The sequence below is a fragment of the Lepidochelys kempii genome, chromosome 5, assembly GCF_965140285.1.
Source record: "Lepidochelys kempii isolate rLepKem1 chromosome 5, rLepKem1.hap1, whole genome shotgun sequence".
In the NCBI taxonomy this organism is placed as follows: Eukaryota; Metazoa; Chordata; order Testudines; family Cheloniidae; genus Lepidochelys; species Lepidochelys kempii.
Window position 1 is genome coordinate 112,404,892 of NC_136384.1, and position 20,496 is coordinate 112,425,387.

The window sequence follows — 20,496 nt, forward strand, 5'->3', positions numbered from 1 at the left end:
ATCCCACATTTGAGCCCAGCATTGCTGATGCTATGATTTCCCTAGAACCACTATCAAGAGTGATCTGGTATATGGGTGCCCTATATCATCTGAGCACTTTGGGGAAAGTAGTCTGCTATATTTGCCCGTGTTGTCCCTGCAGAAGTACCTAAAACATAGGGAGGAAGTTTTTAGGATAAACAAAAGAGAACACTTCTTAATGAAAGCAAATGTGACTTGGAGCAGGCTGGAAGTGAGATGGGAGAGGGTGGTGAACACCCTCTACGGTGAAATACTGAGAAAATTAGCTAAAACATGAATGGTAATACTATAGAATGTAGTCCTGGAAAGTGCAGGGGGTGCACCAGGATGAATGATCAGATTAGGTCAAGAAAAGACAGCTGTTAACAGATCTATGGTGGAAATCCTGGCCCAACTCAAGTCAATGGGAGTTTTGCCACTGACCTCATTGGAGCCAAGATTTCACTCCATACCTCTAAAATGACTTGGGATAACATGGCTATGGGCCTGACCCAAAGCCCATTGAAGTCACTGGAAAGACTGCCCTTGTCTTGAATGGGCTTTGAATCAGGCCCTTAAAGTACTATAGCAGAACCTTGCTAATACACATCCCAAAAGGCCAGATATTATTCACTTCTCAGCAAAGATTTAACGGCACAGTCCTGTAGTCACAGGACAAAGGCCTTGTCTAAACACAAATTTTGAAACAGTTACCTAAAGATATTTTAAAATTGTATTTAGTTAGACTGGCGCAAACTGTGTGGACACTCCTAAATTGAGTTTAAATCAGGTATGTATACATGTCGTGGGTTTTTTGGGGACAGGAAGGTTGATTTGTTTTTAATTTGGCTTTTGTAAAGCTATACTCTATCTGCGGCATTGCAGACCTTTGTGGAAGTCCTGGGTGACAAGAACTGGACAATCTTTCTTCATTGTGCCTTTGTTTACACTCTTGGGTCTTTTGTTGACCAAAATGAGGGAACCAAATGTTTTCAGTGATGGAATTTGGTCCAGTTTGTGATGGAGCTCAAAGCAAAGAACAGTTACATTAAGCCTTTTAATACAGTATATCAGGATCCCCTTTTCTATATAGTTTATTTTGATAAAATCAGAAATTCAATACAGTGACTTCTAATGATGTATTTCAAACCTCTTCCTGCCAACCATATATTGTTCTGTAACAGTCCTAGATGCCAGTCCTAAAAAAGCCACAGAATCCTTTCTCCCTCTTCGCAATAGCCTGCTGATCTAGCTTTTTTATTTTTAGGTGACAGGAGAGGTGGGTTGGTCAATTTTTTTAATGTAAGTTTTTGTTGCATTTCAGCCTTTTCAACATTTTCATTGTAATCTTTTCTTAAAGAAAAAATTGATTTTAAAAGTACAAGTGAGCTCATCTCTATCATATTATCTTCTGAGTCTCAGGCTGAATGCTGTTTCCAAGGGTTCTGCTGGCACAAATTCACCGTGTAAAGAGTGTGCTATTTTAAACTGAGTGGGAGATTGCTTTTTCTAAATATTTTACTTTAATTAAACCCAAAGGTCAAGGCTTCTGAAGAAAATGTGACCCTCTGTGGGGGCATCTTTAGTTTGATTTAATGCTTCTTGCATACAGTGCTTCCAAATGAATATGCTTAGGAGCCCCTTCTTCAGTTCCTGTCATTTTGAATGCTGGTTTTAGGAACACGTTTTGACCCTTCCTGGGAATGTAAGTGAGGTGATTGAATTTTAATCTCTCTGAATTAGGTTCTTGTGTAAAGGGAAGACTATATTTGAGGACATGAGTAGGGAAAAATATAGTTGAAGGAGCAAACACACCCATTAAGGGTTCAATCCTACATGCTTTGTCCACCCCAGACTCTCATTAACTTCAGTGGAAGGTTGAGGGGCACTGGGAATATATGATCAGGCCCTAAAAGGCCAAACTGGCCAGTTTAAATTACAGGTTTCAAAGGCAGCTGTAATTCCCGCCCCCCCTTTGTTTTTTTTTTCAGGGGGACTTTCTTATGACCAAGCTCTCTCTCCTGCCTGAGTAATTGGGCTAGGCACTGAGAATGTAATAGAGGCAATGATGAGGAATTCTGTCTCCCTCCCCTGCCTCTCACCTGAGGATGAAGTTGTAGGGTAGATGCTCCACAGCTGCCTGTTACAGCCTAAGAGCTGCAGCAGGGTTCCCCAGCCCAAGTGCCTCCGCCTTCCTCTAAGGGAGGACCACATGATCTGTATCCAGGCAGTTCCACAAGTTTTCATGCAAGGCTCCCTCAGTCATTAAGAAGAGTGCCACCAGCTAAGATTCTTGTTATTCACCTCTTGTTGTCATTATATACTTTTTGAATTGCAATGACATGAATATTTGATAATGTATTTGTGTAATCACAGCAGTGTTGCTCATGGGATAGATTTACAAGGTATTTTAAGGAAGGGATCATCCACATTATACATTGTTCCCAGTCTGGATGGATTTATGCTTAACATTCTCAAAGTATAGACCTCCACTGCAGAACCTGGGTCAGCTTTGAGAAAACAGAAGGACACATGAGTTTTGGTGAGCTGGGGTTGTCATCAGACCAAGCAACAAATGTGCTTTTCTAGGTGGTTTTTGACAGCTTACAAACTTTAAAAGTTTGTTTAATTTTCCCCCTTTATTTGATACATTTTATTTTATTTTTTCTTTTCTAGATAAGCAACATCTTGTTTTTTGTTTTGCCACCAATATGTATGTGCTTATTTCGTCAATATGCAACCTGCTTCAACAGTGGAATATACCTAATATGGACTCTGCTAGTTGTTGTTGGTAAGTTGGTGTGTGTGTGTGTGTGTGTGTGTGTGTGTCTGGTCATGCATGAACTGTAAGAGAGAGGAAATTAGGTTCTTTTCCTGCCCGCATATCATGTTTTTGAAAAATAAAGCAACCCTGACTTCTAGTGAACAGTTTATTTGAACTTGATACTGAAGCATGTGCGCTTTTACAAAGGAAAATGTATTGTGACAATAGAGGTTGGCTGGAACTCTGGCCTGCTTAGCTCTGTTCTGCCCTTCCCTTCCGTAATTGCTCTTGCTACATTTGGGCTTGATGCTGAGCAGTGCTGAACACCCACATCCCATTACTTTAGTAGGAGTTGAGGATAGTTAGCATCATTTGGGAGGAGTTCAGGAGCCTTTTGTTTGTAACATGCTGATAATTTCTCTCCATAGAAGTGAATGTTTACCCATTTTATGTACAGAGGATCATTAATGTTTCCATTGTCAGCGACAATGGAAGATTTTGAAATACTACATAGATGGGGCAAAGAATTATTGTGCAGGTTGCATGGCTCTATAAAAAAGCATGGGATTTCCACCTGTAAATCATGCTAAGGTTTAGCCACCACCTGCTGCTACCCTTGTTTGACTTTCTCACTGACTGGGAGGGGGTATCTCTGTTTTTAGTTGTTTAGTTTGGAGTTGTGGGTTTTTTAAAAAAATAATACTTTGCCCATTTCAATTAATAGTGATACCGTGATGTGCTTTTTCTTTTACGTAAGCTCCATTTTGCTATTTAGAACTGACATTTGCACCTTTCATAAATTGGTTGTTTTGCAATAAGTTTTAGCTGCCACAGATTGTAGTGTTATTTAAGTCTTTCTACCATTTCCAGGCAGAATGATCTCCATGTCAAAGCATGTACTATTAGGTCCATTGTTAAGCGGCATAGTTTAGTGCTATACACTACTATAACTTCATATTGGCTTTTTAATTGATTCATCCAGGAATTGGATCGGTCTATTTCCATGCTACACTCAGTTTCCTGGGTCAGATGCTAGATGAGCTGGCTATTCTTTGGGTCCTGATGTGCGCTCTGGCCATGTGGTTCCCCAGAAGATACCTCCCAAAGGTTTTTCGAAATGACAGGTAATATATATGTATGCAGTGTCATTGTAGCTCTGTCAAGTCACAGGATGTTAGAGAGACAAGGTGGGTGCATTAGTGAAATAGTGTAATGAACTTCAAGACACAATCAGGGAACCATCCTGAGCTCTTTAAGATATATTTTTACCTGAGTTAATCTCTTTTATTGGACCATCATCTGTTGGTGAGAGAGACAAGCTTTCCGTCTTACACAGAGCTCTTTTTGAGGTCTGGAAAAAGGTACTCAGAGTGTCACAGTGAAATACAAAGTGGAACAGATCGTTTAACATAAATAGTTAATTATACTGGGAGTATTGCCAAATCTGAACCTTAAACAAACAAAAAAACCCACAAGGCAGGCCCCCCAAAATCATTGGTTTCAGAATCATGACATATATAAAAAAATCTCTGTATTAGCTTTGTGAGGTTTTGAATCTTTAGATTTCAGGTTTGCAAGCTTTTCTCTGCAGTCAAGAGAGCTAGAAAATACTTTATTTAATAAATTAAAAAAAAAAAAAAAGCTGAGATTCTCACGTAACATGATTCCAGTAGATAGGGCTTTAAGGAAAATAATAAATATCATTATACTCGTAAAATAATGAGAATTGGCAACACTGCACTGGTTTTAGACCTTGTAACTCAATTGAATACAGTGGAATAACTCATGAATTATACTGGAATAAGAGAGATCAGAATAGGGCCTCAGTTTCAAATATTTATGATCAGTGTGCATATAAAATATGCAACTCTCAAGGTTGCAGTCTTGCGAAGACATATGCACGAGACACACATGTATGCAAAGTTAAAGTCTTTGCCAGATCGGAGCCAAAGTAGGCATTCTGTACACACCATGTTGTTGTTGTTGTTGTTATAGTGTGTGTTGTATCTTATGCCTATTCAAAGAAATAAAATTTTGTTTACAACAATTTTAAACATTTTTAGGATCTTGTTGCCTTTTCTTGTTTATCTTTAATGTAAGGCTTTAATTAAACCAAAATGTACACCTTTTCTTTAATTATTCAGGGCAAGGTTTAAAGCTGCAGTCGGTGTCCTTTCTGGAGTCACTACATGCCTTGCATTCATTAAGCCTGCTATCAACAACATCTCGTTAATGACACTAGGTGTCCCCTGCACAGCTCTGCTAATTGCCGAGTTGAAGAGGTAGGCTTCTTTCTTCTGTATGTGAAGCAGCCTTTTTTGATGTTTATTTTCTGAGGGTTGCATTCTAGATACAAATATACTTTTGGGCAGATCACCTTCCAGATGCATGACCCACGTAAGGGCTAGGCAGAATCTCAGTCTGTGTACTCAAGGGACTCAAACCCCCGCCCTCCACCCCCACACTGGCAGGCAGAGAACTGGGAAGCACTGGGCATGCTGTTCTCAGTTCTTGCAATTTTATAGCAAGTCTCACAACATTTAATGTTTAAAGCCCTAGCTCCTGGACACACTTGGCTGTGGGAATCTCAACTTAATTTTTTTTAAATGAAAGTTTTCCTGGTTTTCTAGCCTTCATGGTTGCAGAGAAAATCTCAAAAACCTGAACCCTAAAGGCTCCAAAGTCAGAAGGCAAATAAAAAGACCCAACATTTATTGTTGTTTTACAATCTCATGATTTTTGGGCTCCTGATTTATGATTTGTGAATCTTTGGGGTTGTCAACTGCTTCTCTGGCCTGGTCTACACCATGAAACTTTGTCATGTTTGTTCAAGGTTGACAGTTTTTATGCTGACATGACCACAGTTTGTCCTGGTCTGCACTGACTACTGAACATGTTTAGCATCTCATATCAGAACACTAGTTCACAGTGGTGAGGAGGCATGGTAACATTGCTTAGTGCAGACCAGGCCCCTGAGACAGGGTGCTGCTCTTACAGCCATGCCGCTGCGCAATGCCCCCAACGCAGGGCTGGGCCTATAAGGCACAATCTAGCTGTTGGTCTTTCTGTTATACCGGCAATGGTATAACAGAACTCAGGGCTTGTCTACACTACTGCGTGGGGTCGATCTAAGATACGCAAATTCAGCTACATGACTAGCATAGCTGAAGTCGACGTACTTGGATCTACTTACCGCAGTGTCTTCACTGCGGTATACCGACAGCTGGCGCTCTCCTGTCAACTGCGCTTGTGCTTCTTGTTCTGGTGGAGTACCGGAGTTGACGGGAGAGCGCTCAGCAGTTGATTTATCACGTCTATAGTAGATGCAATAAATTGACCCCCGATGGATCGATCGCTGCCCGCCTATCCGGCGGGTAGTGTAGACAAGCCCTTGCTCTGCTCCACCCCAACTGTTTGGATTCTCTCACACTGCATGAATTTCCAATGATTAATGAAGTCATTATATGTATACCTAAATACATAAGACCCAATACTCAGTTGGTGTAAACGGGATTACCTGCATTGAAGTCAGTCGAGCTGCACTGATTTACACCAATGGAGAATTTGGCCCAGTATATGCAACAAGTGCAAATTCATGTTACAAAGTAACTTTTGAATCTGATTCTCCTCTCCTACCCTTATAAATCAGGAATAACTCTTTTGAAGTCTGTGTAAAAGAAAGAAGAATCAAGCTTAACTTTAGTATTTCTTCAAAAAGAACAGGAGTACTTGTGGCACCTTAGAGACTAACAAATTTATTAGAACATAAGCTTTCGTGGGCTACAGCCCACTTCATCGGATGCATAGAATGGAACATATAGTAAGAACACACACACACGTTGGAAGTTTCCATACAAACTGTAAGAGGCTAATTAGCTAAGATGAGCTATTATCAGAAACCTACTGACCGCTATACTTACCTACATGCCTCCAGCTTCCATCGAGGACACACCATACAATCCGTTGTCTACAGCCAAGCTTTAAGATACAACCGCATTTGCTCCAATCCCTCAGACAGAGACAGGATCTCTATCAAGCAGTCTTAAAAATACCCACCTGCTGAAGTGAAAAAACAGATTGACAGAGCCAGAAGAGTACCCAGAAGTCACCTACTACAGGACAGGCCCAACAAAGAAAATAACAGAACGCCACTAGCTGTCACCTTCAGCCCCCAACTAAAATCTCTCCAGTGCATCATCAAAGATTTACAACCTATCCTGAAAAATGATCCCTCACTCTCACAGATCTTGGGAGACAGACCAGTCCTCGCTTACAGATAGCCCCCCAACCTGAAGCAAATACTCTCCAGCAACCACACACCACACAACAAAAACACTAACCCAGGAACCTATCCTTGCAACAAAGCCCGATGCCAATTCTGTCCACATATTTATTCAAGTGACACCATCATAGGACCTAATCACATTAGTCACGCCATCAGGGGCTCGTTCACCTGCACATCTACCAATGTGATATATGCCATCATGTGCCAGCAGTGCCCCTCTGCTGTGTACATTGGCCAAACTGGACAGTCTCTACGCAAAAGAATATATGGACACAAATCTGACATCAGGAATCATAACATTCAAAAACCGGTAGGAGAACACTTCAACCTCTCTGGCCACTCAGTAAAAGATTTAAGGGTGGCAATTTTGCAACAGAAAAGCTTCAAAAAAAAAGACTCCAATGAGAAACTGCTGAGCTTGAATTAATATGCAAACTAGATACCATTAACTTGGGTTTGACTAGAGACTGGGAGTGGCTGGGTCATTACACATATTGAATCTATTTCCCTATGTTAAGTCCCCTCACACCTTCTTGTCAACTGTCTAAATGGGCCATCCTGATTATCTCTACAAAAGTTTTTTTTTCTCCTGCTGATAATAGTTCATCTTAACTAATTAGCCTCTCACAGTTTGTATGGAAACTTCCAACTTCTCTTGTATGTGTATCTATATCTTCTTCTATCTGTTCGATTCTATGCATCCGATGAAGTGGGCTGTAGCCCACGAAAGCTTATGCTCAAATAAACGTGTTAGTCGCTAAGGTGTCACAAGTACTCCTTTTCTTTCTGCGGACACAGTCTAACACGGCTGCTACTCTGAAACCTTTAGTATTTCTTGACTCTTTTGTATTTAAAAATGCAATATTCATGATGTATGAATAGAGTGGGTTTTTTCCATTCGATTTTATCAGACTACATAACAACCTCTCCTAACTGTAATATTTTGGAAAGGTATCATTAAATCCTTCTTGATGAAAAGCACCACTGAAACACAGCCATCTCTGTGGTATGAGGAGTGTGGGAACTGAGCAGTGCACTGCATAATAAATGAGGGGGTGGAGAAATTGACCAAGGAGCCTGGTGGAATTGGCTAGAACGCTAATGAAAGTGCCACGGGATTTTTAATATTCATAGAGAGCCATTTGGAGGGACATCCTGTGTGACTTTGGGCAAATCACTTAAACTATCTGTGCCTCAGTTTTCCTTTTGGAAACTGCATATAATAATTTTGCCTTTATTTCCCAGGGAAGTTGCAAAGAGAAATCACAAACTTGTTAGGGGCTCAGACACTTTAGTGTCAAGTGCCATAGATATGCCTATAAGTAAATTAATACCTTTGTTTTAAGAGTTTCACATGGAAGATCGTATGGAACTCTGTTATTTACCTTTAGAAGAATGAAAGGCTTGAACACTCCTGCTTTTGAATCAGCTCCCTTGAGTCCCTTATAAGAAAATATCAATTTAATTGTGCAATGTGGGATCTAATACCTGCAACATTTTTTGATAAATTGCTAAATGTAAAAGCAAAGAATTAAAGGCATTATTTTAAGCCGTACTGATCCCTGGGAGATTTAAATACAGACGCATTCTCCTAAACCCAGAAGAGGTCATCTAATCCCTTTTTACAATATAAAAAATATGAACGTTATTGAAAACCGGTGGGATTTTTTCCGTGCAAGTGCAGTCAGTAATCCAGCTGTACGTTGAAATCTGAGTGCTCTGGTGTGGAACCTTCACTATGAAACTATTTTGGGTAGAGAGGGGAAAAAACTAATAGGCCAATAGTTTCCTCTGTTCCATGTAGAAGATATTTGGGCCTTATTTATCATTGCATTACTCCAATTTTATGCCAATATAAATTGCAAACTGGATAGTGGTGAATCAAACCTTTTGTGTTTCCTAATGAAGATTTTTCTTACTCTAATTCAGTGGTTCCCAAACTTGTTCCGCCACTTGTGCAGGAAAAGCCTCTGGTGAGCCGGGCCGGTTTGTTTACCTGCCGCGTCCAAAGGTTCGGCTGATCCTCCCAGTGGCCGCGGTTCGCTGCTCCAGGCCAATGGGAGCTGCTGGAAGCGGCGCAGGCCGAGGGATGTACTGGCCACCACTTCCAGCAGCTCCCATTGGCCTGGAGCAGCAAACCGTGGGTACTGGGAGCCATGATCGGCCAAACCTGTGGACGCGGCAGGTAAACAACCGGCCCGGCCTGCCAGGGGCTTTCCCTGCACAAGCGGCAGAACAAGTTTGGGAATGCTCTAATGCTCTTTCACTTCTCTAATTTTTCCTTGGGAACAAATTGCTGCCATAAAAAGAGCATTATGATCTCAAATGGGAGAAGAGATGGCTAGTAAAGTAGGAAACACTAAAATGGGTGATTTTCAAAGGCACAAAGGGCAGGAGGAAGATGATAAATTCCATGTGTAATCTAGTGCAGCCCCTGTGGTGTTAGCATGATGGTAGTGTGTGTTGGCCCTGTAAGAATAACAACTATGGATGGCTAGTATCAGAGGAGACTCAAACACATTGTGGTAATTTTTATTAACAGACATTTAAATTATGCTGCCTATGATTATATACAAGCACTGCATTTATGCAAATGTATTGCACAATCAGGAAAAGCAAATGGTAAGGTTTCAACAGCAAAATTATCTTGGCCAGATTTACGCTAGAATATATTAAGCTACTGTTTAACAGGAAAAAGAGGGACAAAAATATTACAGATCTGCAATATGGCAGAATGAACAATGCTCCTGGAACCTTAGCATGTGCAAGGCCTGTTCAATTTTAATGTTGCCTTAACAGGTTTTTAAAACTTCATTTTCATATTTGCTTTAAAAAGACTGGACAGCTTCATAGCACTTACCTGGTTCCAGTTAGGGTTTGAAGTTCGCACCCATATTGCTGGTGAATGCAGTGGAGGAGAAGTGTGTAGCTTTGCTGCTCCCCATCAGTATTTCTAAAGCACCCGTCACTGTATCTAGGCACTGTACAGGGAATTACAGAAAATCCTTGAACGTTGCCCAGAAAAGACCATCTCTACCATCCTACTTTTGGGGGGTTTGCCCTTGCTTACCTTTGAACACCATCTTGAAATATCCCCTGAAGCACTTACTTATTTTATAGACTTATAAAAACAATTGAAAAGAATCCCATCACCATTATGTCATCTTGTAACTACTGTCTCCACCACTTCCCTTAGGAGTGTCTTAAATCTCACTGTCAGCAATTTTTTTTGCTGATATTCAGCATAAATTTTCAGTCTCATCCCACTACTTAAAACTCTTTAAAGCATGCACAATTACTCTCCTTCTTTGTTGTTCACGCCCTACAAATATTTGTAGGCATGGCCATTGCTTAAGGCAGCTACATGTTGAGGCCAGGTTTTCTGTGTTAAATGTGCACAATTATGCACAGGCATTTGCTTTCCACACTTAAGAACACAAACACCTGATTTTTTTTGAGTGTGTGCACGGACATGACCGTTTAGCTAACAGAAAGTCAAAGCTTGGCATCCATTTCCATGTGTCTGTTTGTTGTGTGTTCAAACAGTGAATCCCTACACATCCATCCGTGCCTAGGTATTTGTACATGAATAGTGGCAATAGGGGTTTTTGGTCTTGTATGACCTGATCCATCTCCCATGGGAGTGAGTGAGAATCTTTCCATTGACATTAATGAGTCGTGAATTGGGCTTCTCATGTGTATCAATAAAGCAGTCTCTTTATACCTGTTTGGTAATGCGGTGCCCAGCACTGAATATAGCATTCCAGGTGTGGTCTCACTAGGGAAGTATAAAGAAAAACTCTTGTGTCCCTGCTCTTTGACTGGATGCCTCTGCATATGCAGACCAAAAATCTCTTTGCCCTTTTCTGATGCCTTATTACAACTATTTAACCTTGAAGTGGAAAAAATCACTGCAAGCACTACAGAAGAAATCTGTTATTATTTCATATAATAGCTAGCATATAAAATGCGTAAAGCTACCTTTATGTCCTGCCCCCTCTCCTCAGGATTTGTTCTGATCGTCAGCCAGATCAATTTCAGCCTTTTTAAAAATCTATCCTGGTTTGGATATATTCTATATGTAGTAATAAGTTCAGTGGTAGCCATATAGGTGTTCGCAAAAAGAAAAGGAGTACTTGTGGCACCTTAGAGACTAACCAATTTATTTGAGCATGAGCTTTCGTGAGCTACAGCTCAAATCACTTTATATTGATATACTTCTTGTGAAACAAACCGAATACAACAGCAACACAGAAAGCTGGCAGTGGAAGCATGAAGTCCTTTGTGTACGAACAGAGAAGTTGTAATAATTTTGAATGTCAGATTATTTATAGATGGCTTTAAAAAGGAAATATCAAACCCTAAAATTAACGTGCAAAAGAATGCAACAGGAAATCCTTAGGAACAAGATTGTGCAGCATGGTATCTTTTCTGTTGCTAATCTATAGGCTATAAAGAAATCCACTGCCAAACCTTATGCCTGTTAATAAAGGAGTCCACCGCCTAATCTCAAATTCACATTAAAAATTCAAATGAAGCAGAATAATTTTAATAGTAAGAAGAATCTTTTCTATCTTTTGATGGAAAAATATCTTACTAAATCTTTAATTTGCAAACTCAGATGTTGTATGACTGTAGCTCCAACATCTTTAGAAAACTGTCACCTAGTAAAGTGTTTTTTATATTTTTTTTCTTTTGAATTTTTTCTGATGCAAAAGAATTTATACATTAAAAAAGTCAGAAAATTCTTCTCTTTTTTTTTTTTTTTTTTTTAAAAAGATTCCAGTGCCAGTCACAAGTCTGCCCAACCTCCATATATGGGCTGGAGACTCTGTTCTCCTGCCTCTTCAGCCACTCCTTCTATTCCCTCTCTCAATACAGAGTGAGCTGAGATTATATTATGTAAGAAAAAGTTGCAATGAACTTTCGCCAGGGTACAGAGTTAAGGTTGTCATAGCAGCAATAGAGGGAGAGGGCCTCTGACCTATATATGATGTCTTCTGCTTTCAAATCCACACAGGTAATGACTGATGTTGGAAATCACTCAGAATTCCCTCATTTGTCGTGTTGGAATTTCAAAATTGAGGGTGACAAATTTGTGTGCGAGACCAGGAATTTTTACTTGTATGTACTGCAATCAGTCGTAAAACGACAGGGTTACTTAGACTGTTAGCTCCTTGGGGTAAAGGCTGTCTTTTTCCTGGGTTTGTAGGATCATGGTCCCTAGGTGTTTCCTTATTACAAACAATAATAATAGTATTCATTGCAACACAAGCAGAATATTTATTTTTTGTTGCTACTAAATGTTTGAGATTTATGCTGAAATCTCTGTGTCCTTGGTCCTGAAATACCACAGGTTTTATTGAGTCTGAGGAGTGAGATCTGCAAGGAATAGACAGGCTCTTGCAGGCAGCTCCAGGTCATGGCCAGGGGCCAGGTTTATAAGGGAACTTATGCTGAACTGTTTTCTTGCTATGAAATAAAATGCAACCTTGAAAAAAAGGGACAGAAATCCTTTTGAGGGTGGTTTTTGACCAATGGCCCTACTCTCAGTAGTAAGAACTATGCTTGGCAGTGTTTACAGAATTGCGTCCCAGGAAAATCCACCCGATTTTAAAAACAAAAACCAGAAGCATAATTTTCTTTTTGTAGAAAGACCAACAAAGCCAAACTACACTTCATCCTAGACAGCATATAAGAAAAAGGTCATGTCCCAAGAGATCTCATATTGTATAACTCCTGTATTGAACTCTCTCATTGGCTAAGTAAGATTTAATGCCACAAGGAATGTAGGCTCCTGAGCAAAACTATGGAGACCACAGAATTCAGTAACAAATTTCATTACATTTAAAAAAAAAAAAAAAGAGTATTCCTACTTTACAGGCAAGACAGCCTAAGCTAATTCCTTGTACATACATTGGTACCTGCTTTTGAAGGCAGAGCTGATCAGCTACAGGCCAACTTGCTTATGGCCACAACAGATGGCTCTTTTCCCTCAATAGTAGGAATTATTGTGTATGGACAGGTTTGTTTCCTCCATCCACGGTCAAACTCCATCTTCTTCTTCAAGTGATTGCTCATGTGTATTCCACAATAGGTGTGAGTGCTCACCACATGCACTGGTGTTTTCCCCTAGCAGTACCCGCAGGGGGGAGCACCCCAGCGACCCCTGGCATGGCGCCTCCATGGCTCGGTATAAGGGGAGCTGCGTGCTTCCCCCCACCCTCCGTTCCTTCTTGCCGCCAGTGAAGTTGCATCGGAACTACTCTGCTCCAGCTTTGCTGTAGCTCGTCCCCAGAACTGCTTGTTCATTCAGCGTTAGTATCTGTAGTTAGTTAGCTGCTCAGTTAGTTAGAACGCGTGGGCCCCGGGGCATGCCCCACAGCCCGAGCTGTAAGCCATGCGACACTTGTAGGCGATCTGTGCCAAGGAGTGACCCGCACACAGACTGTTTACGCTGTTTGGGAGAAACCCATATCCGCGATGGCTGCAAGATTTGCAAGTCGTTCAAACCTCGGACCAAAAGGGAAAGAGACATTAGGCTCCGGACCATTCTGATGGAACTGGCGCTGACTCTGGTGTGCCGCTCCAAGCTGGCACTGGGCACTGCGACCTTCCGGAGCCTTTGACCAGTCAGCACCGCTTCCCGTCCATGGGGCACAAGAAGGCAAAAGAGATGCCTTCTTCGCAGCAGCACCAAGGAAAACCCGGGGCAGAGGCTAGACCCATGTCGGGCAGTCCTTGATCCCCTCCGGCCTCTAGGCCTATGAATCATGTAGAGCGGAGTAGTCCAGCCGCTTAGGACCAGGCCTCCCCAGGTGTCCGGATGTCCTCCATGCTGGAGGCCCTGCAGGCGGCCCGGGATGTCATGTCCATGCCGGTACCACGAGCGCTGCCGATGTCGGTCTCATGCTCCAGGGGCAAGCCATCGCTGGGATCTTTGCAGTCGCCCCTGGCTTGGTACCGGTCTCGGTCCAGGGAACGTTCCTGACAGTGTTCGCCGCCTAGCAACCTTTCAGGGCAAAGTCCACGTGGATCACCCTCAACTCCCACCAGACTGTCTGGTTGGGTGCCATCCGACCGAGACTCTCGGCACCGTTCCACTTCAAGGAGTGAGTACCGACGGGACCGAGGCAGACATCGCCAGAGGTTCTCATCTCGGAGGGGTTACCGCAGCCAGTCACGGCATAGACGTTGATGCCATTCCCACTCAGAATCCCTCTCCAAGACCCTGCCAAGGCATCGTCTCCGCAGCTCCGGGCGTCGATCACTGCCGTCACGGGTCCACCTGTCGGAGCCAATCACAGCGCAGCTGCTACCGACAGTACTGGTCCTCCATGTCGAGATTGTGGTCCCGTGGTCATCGTTGCTCCCGGCACCGCCGCTCTTCCTGGTCCCAGGACAGCGGCAGGTCGTTTGTCAGCCCGGCCTCCGCTTGTAGTCGTCCCTCCGTGGGCCAGGTCAGCCGGGCCGAGCAACCGGGCCCACCGGTGCCGCAGCAAGTACAGTGGCTCCAGGCCCCATGGTTGGCCCAGTGGTACCAGTGGGCACCGTAGCCCTTGATGCAGCCCCGGTGGGGGCTCGCTCGGTAGCCAGAGCCTCAGAGGCATCATCGGCCTCACTCTCCAGACCTCCAAGGAAGGAATCGGTGGGATGTACATCCGCAGCACCGGGCCCAGAGACCGACCAAGTGGTGGACCCTCTGGTGCAGGCAGACACCCAAAATACCGCACCAGCCTCCTCGCCCTCCCCGGATGAGGTGATTACGGCCCCGCTCCCCTCAGTCCCGCAGGAGGACTTTCAGGCCCACCAGGAACTCCTAAAAAGGGTGGCATCAAGCCTCCACCTCCAGGCAGAGGAGATGGAGGAGCCCTCAGACTCCCTGTTTAATGTGCTGTCCTCGTCAGAACTGGGTGGGGTAGCATTGCCTCTCCATGAAGGGATGGCAAAAATTTCAAATGCCCTTTGGCAAACACCGGCCTCATTGGCCCCCACCTCCAAGAGGGCGGAACGTAAGTACTTTGTACCCGCCAAGGGACACGAGTACTTATACACCCACCCGGCGCCCAACTCCCTGGTGGTCGAGTCGGTCAACCACAGGGAACGGCAGAGCCAGCCAGCCCCTACCCAGGAAAATAAAGATTCACGGAGGCTGGACTCTCTTGGAAGCAAAGTTTATTCGTCCTCAAGCTCCCCGTTACAAGTGCCAAACCACCAGGCTCTCCTGGGCTGGTATGAGTTCAATCTGTGGGGCTCCCTGCCCAAGTTTGAGGACTCCCTCCAGGAGCGTGATAGGAAGGAGTTCAAGGCACTGGTGGAGGAGGGTACAGCGGCTGCAAGCGACTTTGGATGCGGCGGACATGGCTGCTCAATCCATGGCCTCCACTGTGTCCATGAGAAGGGTATTGTGGCTCCTGCTGTCCAGGCTGTCCAGTGAGGCACAGGCCACCATGCAGGATCTCCCATTTGACGGGAAAGCTCTGTTTGCGGAACAAACAGATACAAAGCTGCATGGTGGAAAGAACTCTTGCACGACCCTCCAGACTCTGGGTCTCTATGTCCCGGCTCTGGCTAAATCTAAGTTTAAGCTGCAGCAGACTCCCGCTCAGGCCTCCACCTGAAATATGAGGCTGCCTATAAGAAGGCACGGGACTATAAAAGGCGCCCTCAGAGGCAGTCGAGGCAGGCCCCGCAACCTGGGTCCTCTAAGGGCAAACAGGCGAGGAAAAGACGCTAATGCTCGGGGGCGCCCTGCCAGTCCCCCTCAGGGATCCACCCTCAATAAAGCTCCAGTTCAAAGGCAAGGGGTTCTCCTCCCACTATTTCCTTATCCTGAAGGCCAAAGTGGGACTCAGGCCCATCCTGGATCTGCGAGATCTGAGCCAGTTCATGGTGAAGCTCAATTTCCGCATGGTCTCCCGGGCCTCCATCATCCCCTCCCTGGATCCCAGGGACTGGTACGCTGCCTTCGATCTGCAGGACGCGTACTTCCACATTCACATATTCGAGGGACACAGACGCCTCCTCCATTTCGTGGTGGGGCAGAATCACTACCAATTTATGGTCCTCTCGTTTGGCCTGTCCACTGCCCCCAGGGTATTTCCAAAATGTATGTCAGGGGTAGTAGCCTACCTCAGGCGCTGGGGGGTGTCCAGATTTTTCCCTATCTGGACAATTGGCTGGTCAAGGGCAGCTCCAGTCGCAGGTGAGGGATCATGCGTTAGTCCCAGTTCAACACATGGAGTTTATCAGGACACTCCTGGACACCTCATCGGCCACAGCTTCCCTCCCACCAGACAGGTTCGAGACCCTGAAGGGGCTCATCGGCATGATCACAAGGTTCCTGGTGACAACAGCCAGAGTGTGCCTCCAGCTCTTGGGTCACATGTCAGCATGCACGTACGTGGTCCACCATGCCAGACTCCGAATGAGGCCTCTCCAGCTCCGGCTTGCCTTGGAGTTCTCCCAGGCCAGGGACAGGATGGACAAGGTCCTCACCGTGCCCAGCTTGGCGATCGCCTCCCTACGGTGGTGGTCTGCCCCAAGCAACATGCTCCAAGGGGTCCCATTCTGGGACAGGGCCCTGTCACTGGAGCTGGTGTCCAATGCATCGGACCTGGGTTGGGTGGCTCATGTGGGGAATGTTCGGACCCACGGTCTGTGGTTGTCTCAGGATCTGACCCCACACATAACGTCAAGGAGCTCAGGGCGGTACACCTGGCGTGCGTGGCTTTCCACTTGTACCTGGAGGGCAAGGTGGTCAGGGTCCTCACGGACAACATGTCCTCGATGTTCTATATCAACAGGCAAGATGGGGCCGGGTCATCTGCCCTCTGCCGTGAAGCCCTCAAGCTGTGGGATTTCTGTATAGCCCATGGCATCTGCCTAAAGGCCTTCCATCTACCAGGCGCCTGGAACGTGCAGGCAGATCGCTTGAGCAGGGACTTCTCTTCTCAGCACGAGTGGTCTCTCCACCCAGAAGTGGCTCACCAACTCTTCCAAGTGTGGGGAACTCCCCAGGTGGACCTGTTCATGACACGGCATAACTGGCGCTGTCCCCAGTTCTGCTCCACAGGGTGACTGGGACGGGGCGCTATCTCTGATGCCTTCCTCCTGTCCTGGTCAGGCCAGTTTTCTCTATACCTTCCCCCTATTCCCACTGATCAGCAAGATCCTGGAAAAGGTAAAGATGGACAAGGCCTGGGTCCTCCTGATTGCCCCAGCATGGCCCAGGCAACATTGGTACAGGACCCTCGCGGGCCTGGCGGTTGCTCCGCTGTGGCCATTACTGTTCCGCCCGGATCTGCTCCCCAGGACCGGGGCTACCTCCTCCATCCCAACCTAGCAGCTCTCCACCTCACGGCGTGGCTGCTCAATGGTTAGGTAGGGAGGAGAAAGCAGGCTGCCCTCCACACGCTGCTCCTACTTGGCAAAGTAGTCCCAGTTCTTCAGATGGGCAGCTGAATGGGGTGTCTCCCCGGTGGCCACCCCGATCCAGTTTATCCTGGAATACCTTCTCCACCTATAGCCCAGCGCTTGGCGCCCTCATCAGTCAAGGTGCACCTGGCGGCCATGTCGGCCTTCTGTCCGCCGGTGCGGGGGTACTTAGTATTCTCCCATGCTGTGACTGGCCAGTTCCTCAGGGTGTTGGACCGTCTGTTCCCATACGTCAGGCCCCCACACCCGCAATGGGACCTGAACCTGGTGTTGACCCATGTCATGGAGCCCCATTTGAGCCACTAGCCACGTGTGCCTGGTCCCACCTCTTGTGGAAGGTGACCTTCCTGGTCACAATCATGTCGGCCAGGCAGGTCTTGGATCTCCGAGCCCCCATACACGGTTTCATAAGGACAAGGTCCAGCTCCGCCCACACCCTGCGTTCCTCCCGAAGGTGGTCTCCGCCTATTACTGGAGTCGGGACATTTTTCTGCTGGTCCTCTGCCCCAAGCCCCATGCATTCAGTGAGGAGCACCATCTCCACACACTCAATGTGTGACGGGCTCTGGCTTTCTACCTCGAGTGGACCAAGCCTTTCAGAAAGTCCTCGCAACTGTTCATTGCCTTGGCTGAGCACATGGGGGGTCAGTCGATCTCCATTCAGCGGCTTTCCAACTGGATCACTTAGTGCATGTGCACCTGTTATGAGCTGGCGGGTATCCCCCCGCCACCGATTATGAAGGTGCACTCGATTCAGGTGTAGGCCTCGTCGGCTGCCTTCTTGGCCCACGTTCCCATCCAGGACCGTGGTCTTTTGGAGGGCCTTGGTCTTCGGTTCACACGTTCACCTCACACTATGCCATCATCCCCAAACCAGGGATGACGCTGGGTTCAGCAGAGCTGTCCTCCGTCCTGGGAACTTGTGAACTCCTTCCCACCTCCAACAGAAATAGCTTGGAATCACCTATTGTGGAATACACATGAGCAATCACTCAAAGAAGAAAAGATAGTTACCTTTTCTGTAACTGGTGTTCTTCGAGTTGCGTTGCTTATGTCTATTCTACATCCCACGCTCCTTCCCCTCTGTCGGAGTTGTCTGGCAAGAAGGAACTGAGGGTGGGGGGAGCACGCAGCTCCCCTTATACCGCGCCATGGAGGCGCCACTCCAGGGGTCAATGGAGTGCTCCCCCCTATGGGTACTGCTAGGGCAAAAACTTCTGGCACCGGTGCACGTGGCGAGCACGCACGCCTATTGTGGAATACACATGAGCAACACATCTCGAAGAACACTAGTTACGGAAAAGGTAACTGTCTTTGAACCCAGATTGAGAATTTCGTTTCTGAGGTTCAGAAGAATGCAACATCAGCTAAATTGTTCTTGTCAAAAACTTTGGGGATGTTTAAACTTTTGGGTTAGCATCATTTCAAACTGTAGATTACTTGAATTAATGTGTAGAAAAAACAGCTAGTCCCCCCCCCCCACACCCAAAAGCATAGAATTCTTCATATTTATATAACTTTTAAAAAAATGTTTGCTACATCAAAGGGGCAAATGAAAATTTGGCTCAAAATTTACAAACTTTTACTCAAATTCTAAACCCAAAGAAATGTTTTGATAACGACAGAATTTTAAAAATTCAGCTACGTTTCCCTTGTGTTCTAACTGTGGCTGGGACGAAGTTGTTTTTAACCAGTTCTTAAAAACCATACTCCAGTCTGAGTATTTGTGGCAAGGCTAGTAATGGACCCCAGTGCCAAAGACTTGTAACCAGTTTCCATCAGTTTTACCACTGCGTCTAACAATCAGAAAAACTCCTCTGTGTTGAAATGGTAAAAGTTGTGCTTAAATATTTGTTCTTTCCTTAAGACAGAATGCGTTTAGTGTGTTTCATGTTTTGACACCAAACCTTTCACTTATAGGGGTGCCAATTAATTAAAATCTTAAAGAAAAAAACTAAAAAATAAAGAATTCAAGTGTAGTTCTTGTCTGGAAAGTGACTCTTGCTAATAATGACATGGGGGGGTTCCATGTTTATTGTTTCTCCGTGACGCCAAATACATTTTGCTCAGTTTACAAGTAAAAAGAGTAATTTTTTTTTTCCTTCTAACTGCTTACCATGCAAACTCACCCTGAGATCTGAAAGTTAAGCTGGGCATTTCTCATCCATCCTCACCAGTTTAAAAAAAAAGATGCTGCAATTGGCATTTAGGTCCCTATCTTGCAAAGAGAACTGGGCAGGCAGATTCCTGCTGCCTCATGGTTCTTGTTGCAGGATTAGGGCAGTTGCTGACATATGAGGGAAAATGGATTCCAGCTCTGGCTTCCAGAACTTTTACTTGGGCTGTAGTCCTAACAGGAGTGAAAACAATTTTTTTGTCCAAAAGTTGCACATCTGTAATTAAGAGTATCCCGGAGCAGAGCTACTGAGTAAAGGTGCCATTTTGTTTGCATAGTCTCTTTACTCACCTCAGATTGATGGTAAGTAGATGGTAAGTAAAGCTCCTCAACATATCACTTTTTCAGAATGCTGCACTGGATGCAAAGCAGCTGCAGGCTTCTTAAAGATGTGCAACCTGGCGTTCCGGATTCCACGCCAAAGCTCAATATAGCCAAACCACATAGTGACTGATAACAGCTTTTCTTCCTTTCCTTATGTCATTTTTTAGGTGTGAAAACTTGCGTGTGTACAAGCTGGGCCTCTTTTCAGGTCTTTGGTGGATGTTAGCACTTTTCTGCTGGATCAGTGACAAAGCATTTTGTGAGATCTGGTCTTCATTTAACTTTCCGTATTTGCACTGTGTATGGTAAGTACTGTGTGTAAACTCTGTTGTTTCATTTAAAGAAGAGAAACCCTTAATAACCCTTAATGCACGTAGGCTGTCTTGTGCATTGACTGTTGTTCCTTTCACAATGATGAACAGCTTTACTAGTAAAAGACTCCCAACCAATAGTGTTCAGACATCCCATCCACTTGATAGATTTATGTGCCTCCTGGCCTCTTCAGTTTCT

At 45.0% G+C, this 20,496-nt stretch overlaps 1 protein-coding gene across 3 annotated transcripts in view; it reads left to right on the top strand.

Moving 5' to 3' along the window:
• The window catches only part of ACER2 (alkaline ceramidase 2), a 46,984-nt gene that overhangs the window by 18,212 nt on the left and 8,276 nt on the right, over positions 1-20,496 (top strand). For 2 of the 3 annotated variants that reach the window (XM_073345484.1, XM_073345482.1), the window contains exons 2-5: positions 2,677-2,791; positions 3,747-3,888; positions 4,909-5,046; positions 20,154-20,291. In XM_073345484.1, coding sequence (XP_073201585.1) covers positions 2,716-2,791; positions 3,747-3,888; positions 4,909-5,046; positions 20,154-20,291 — 494 coding nt within the window. In that variant the 5' untranslated portion in view covers positions 2,677-2,715. The remainder of the gene's footprint in view (positions 1-2,676; positions 2,792-3,746; positions 3,889-4,908; positions 5,047-20,153; positions 20,292-20,496) is intronic. The other variant, XM_073345483.1, reaches the window with a different exon arrangement.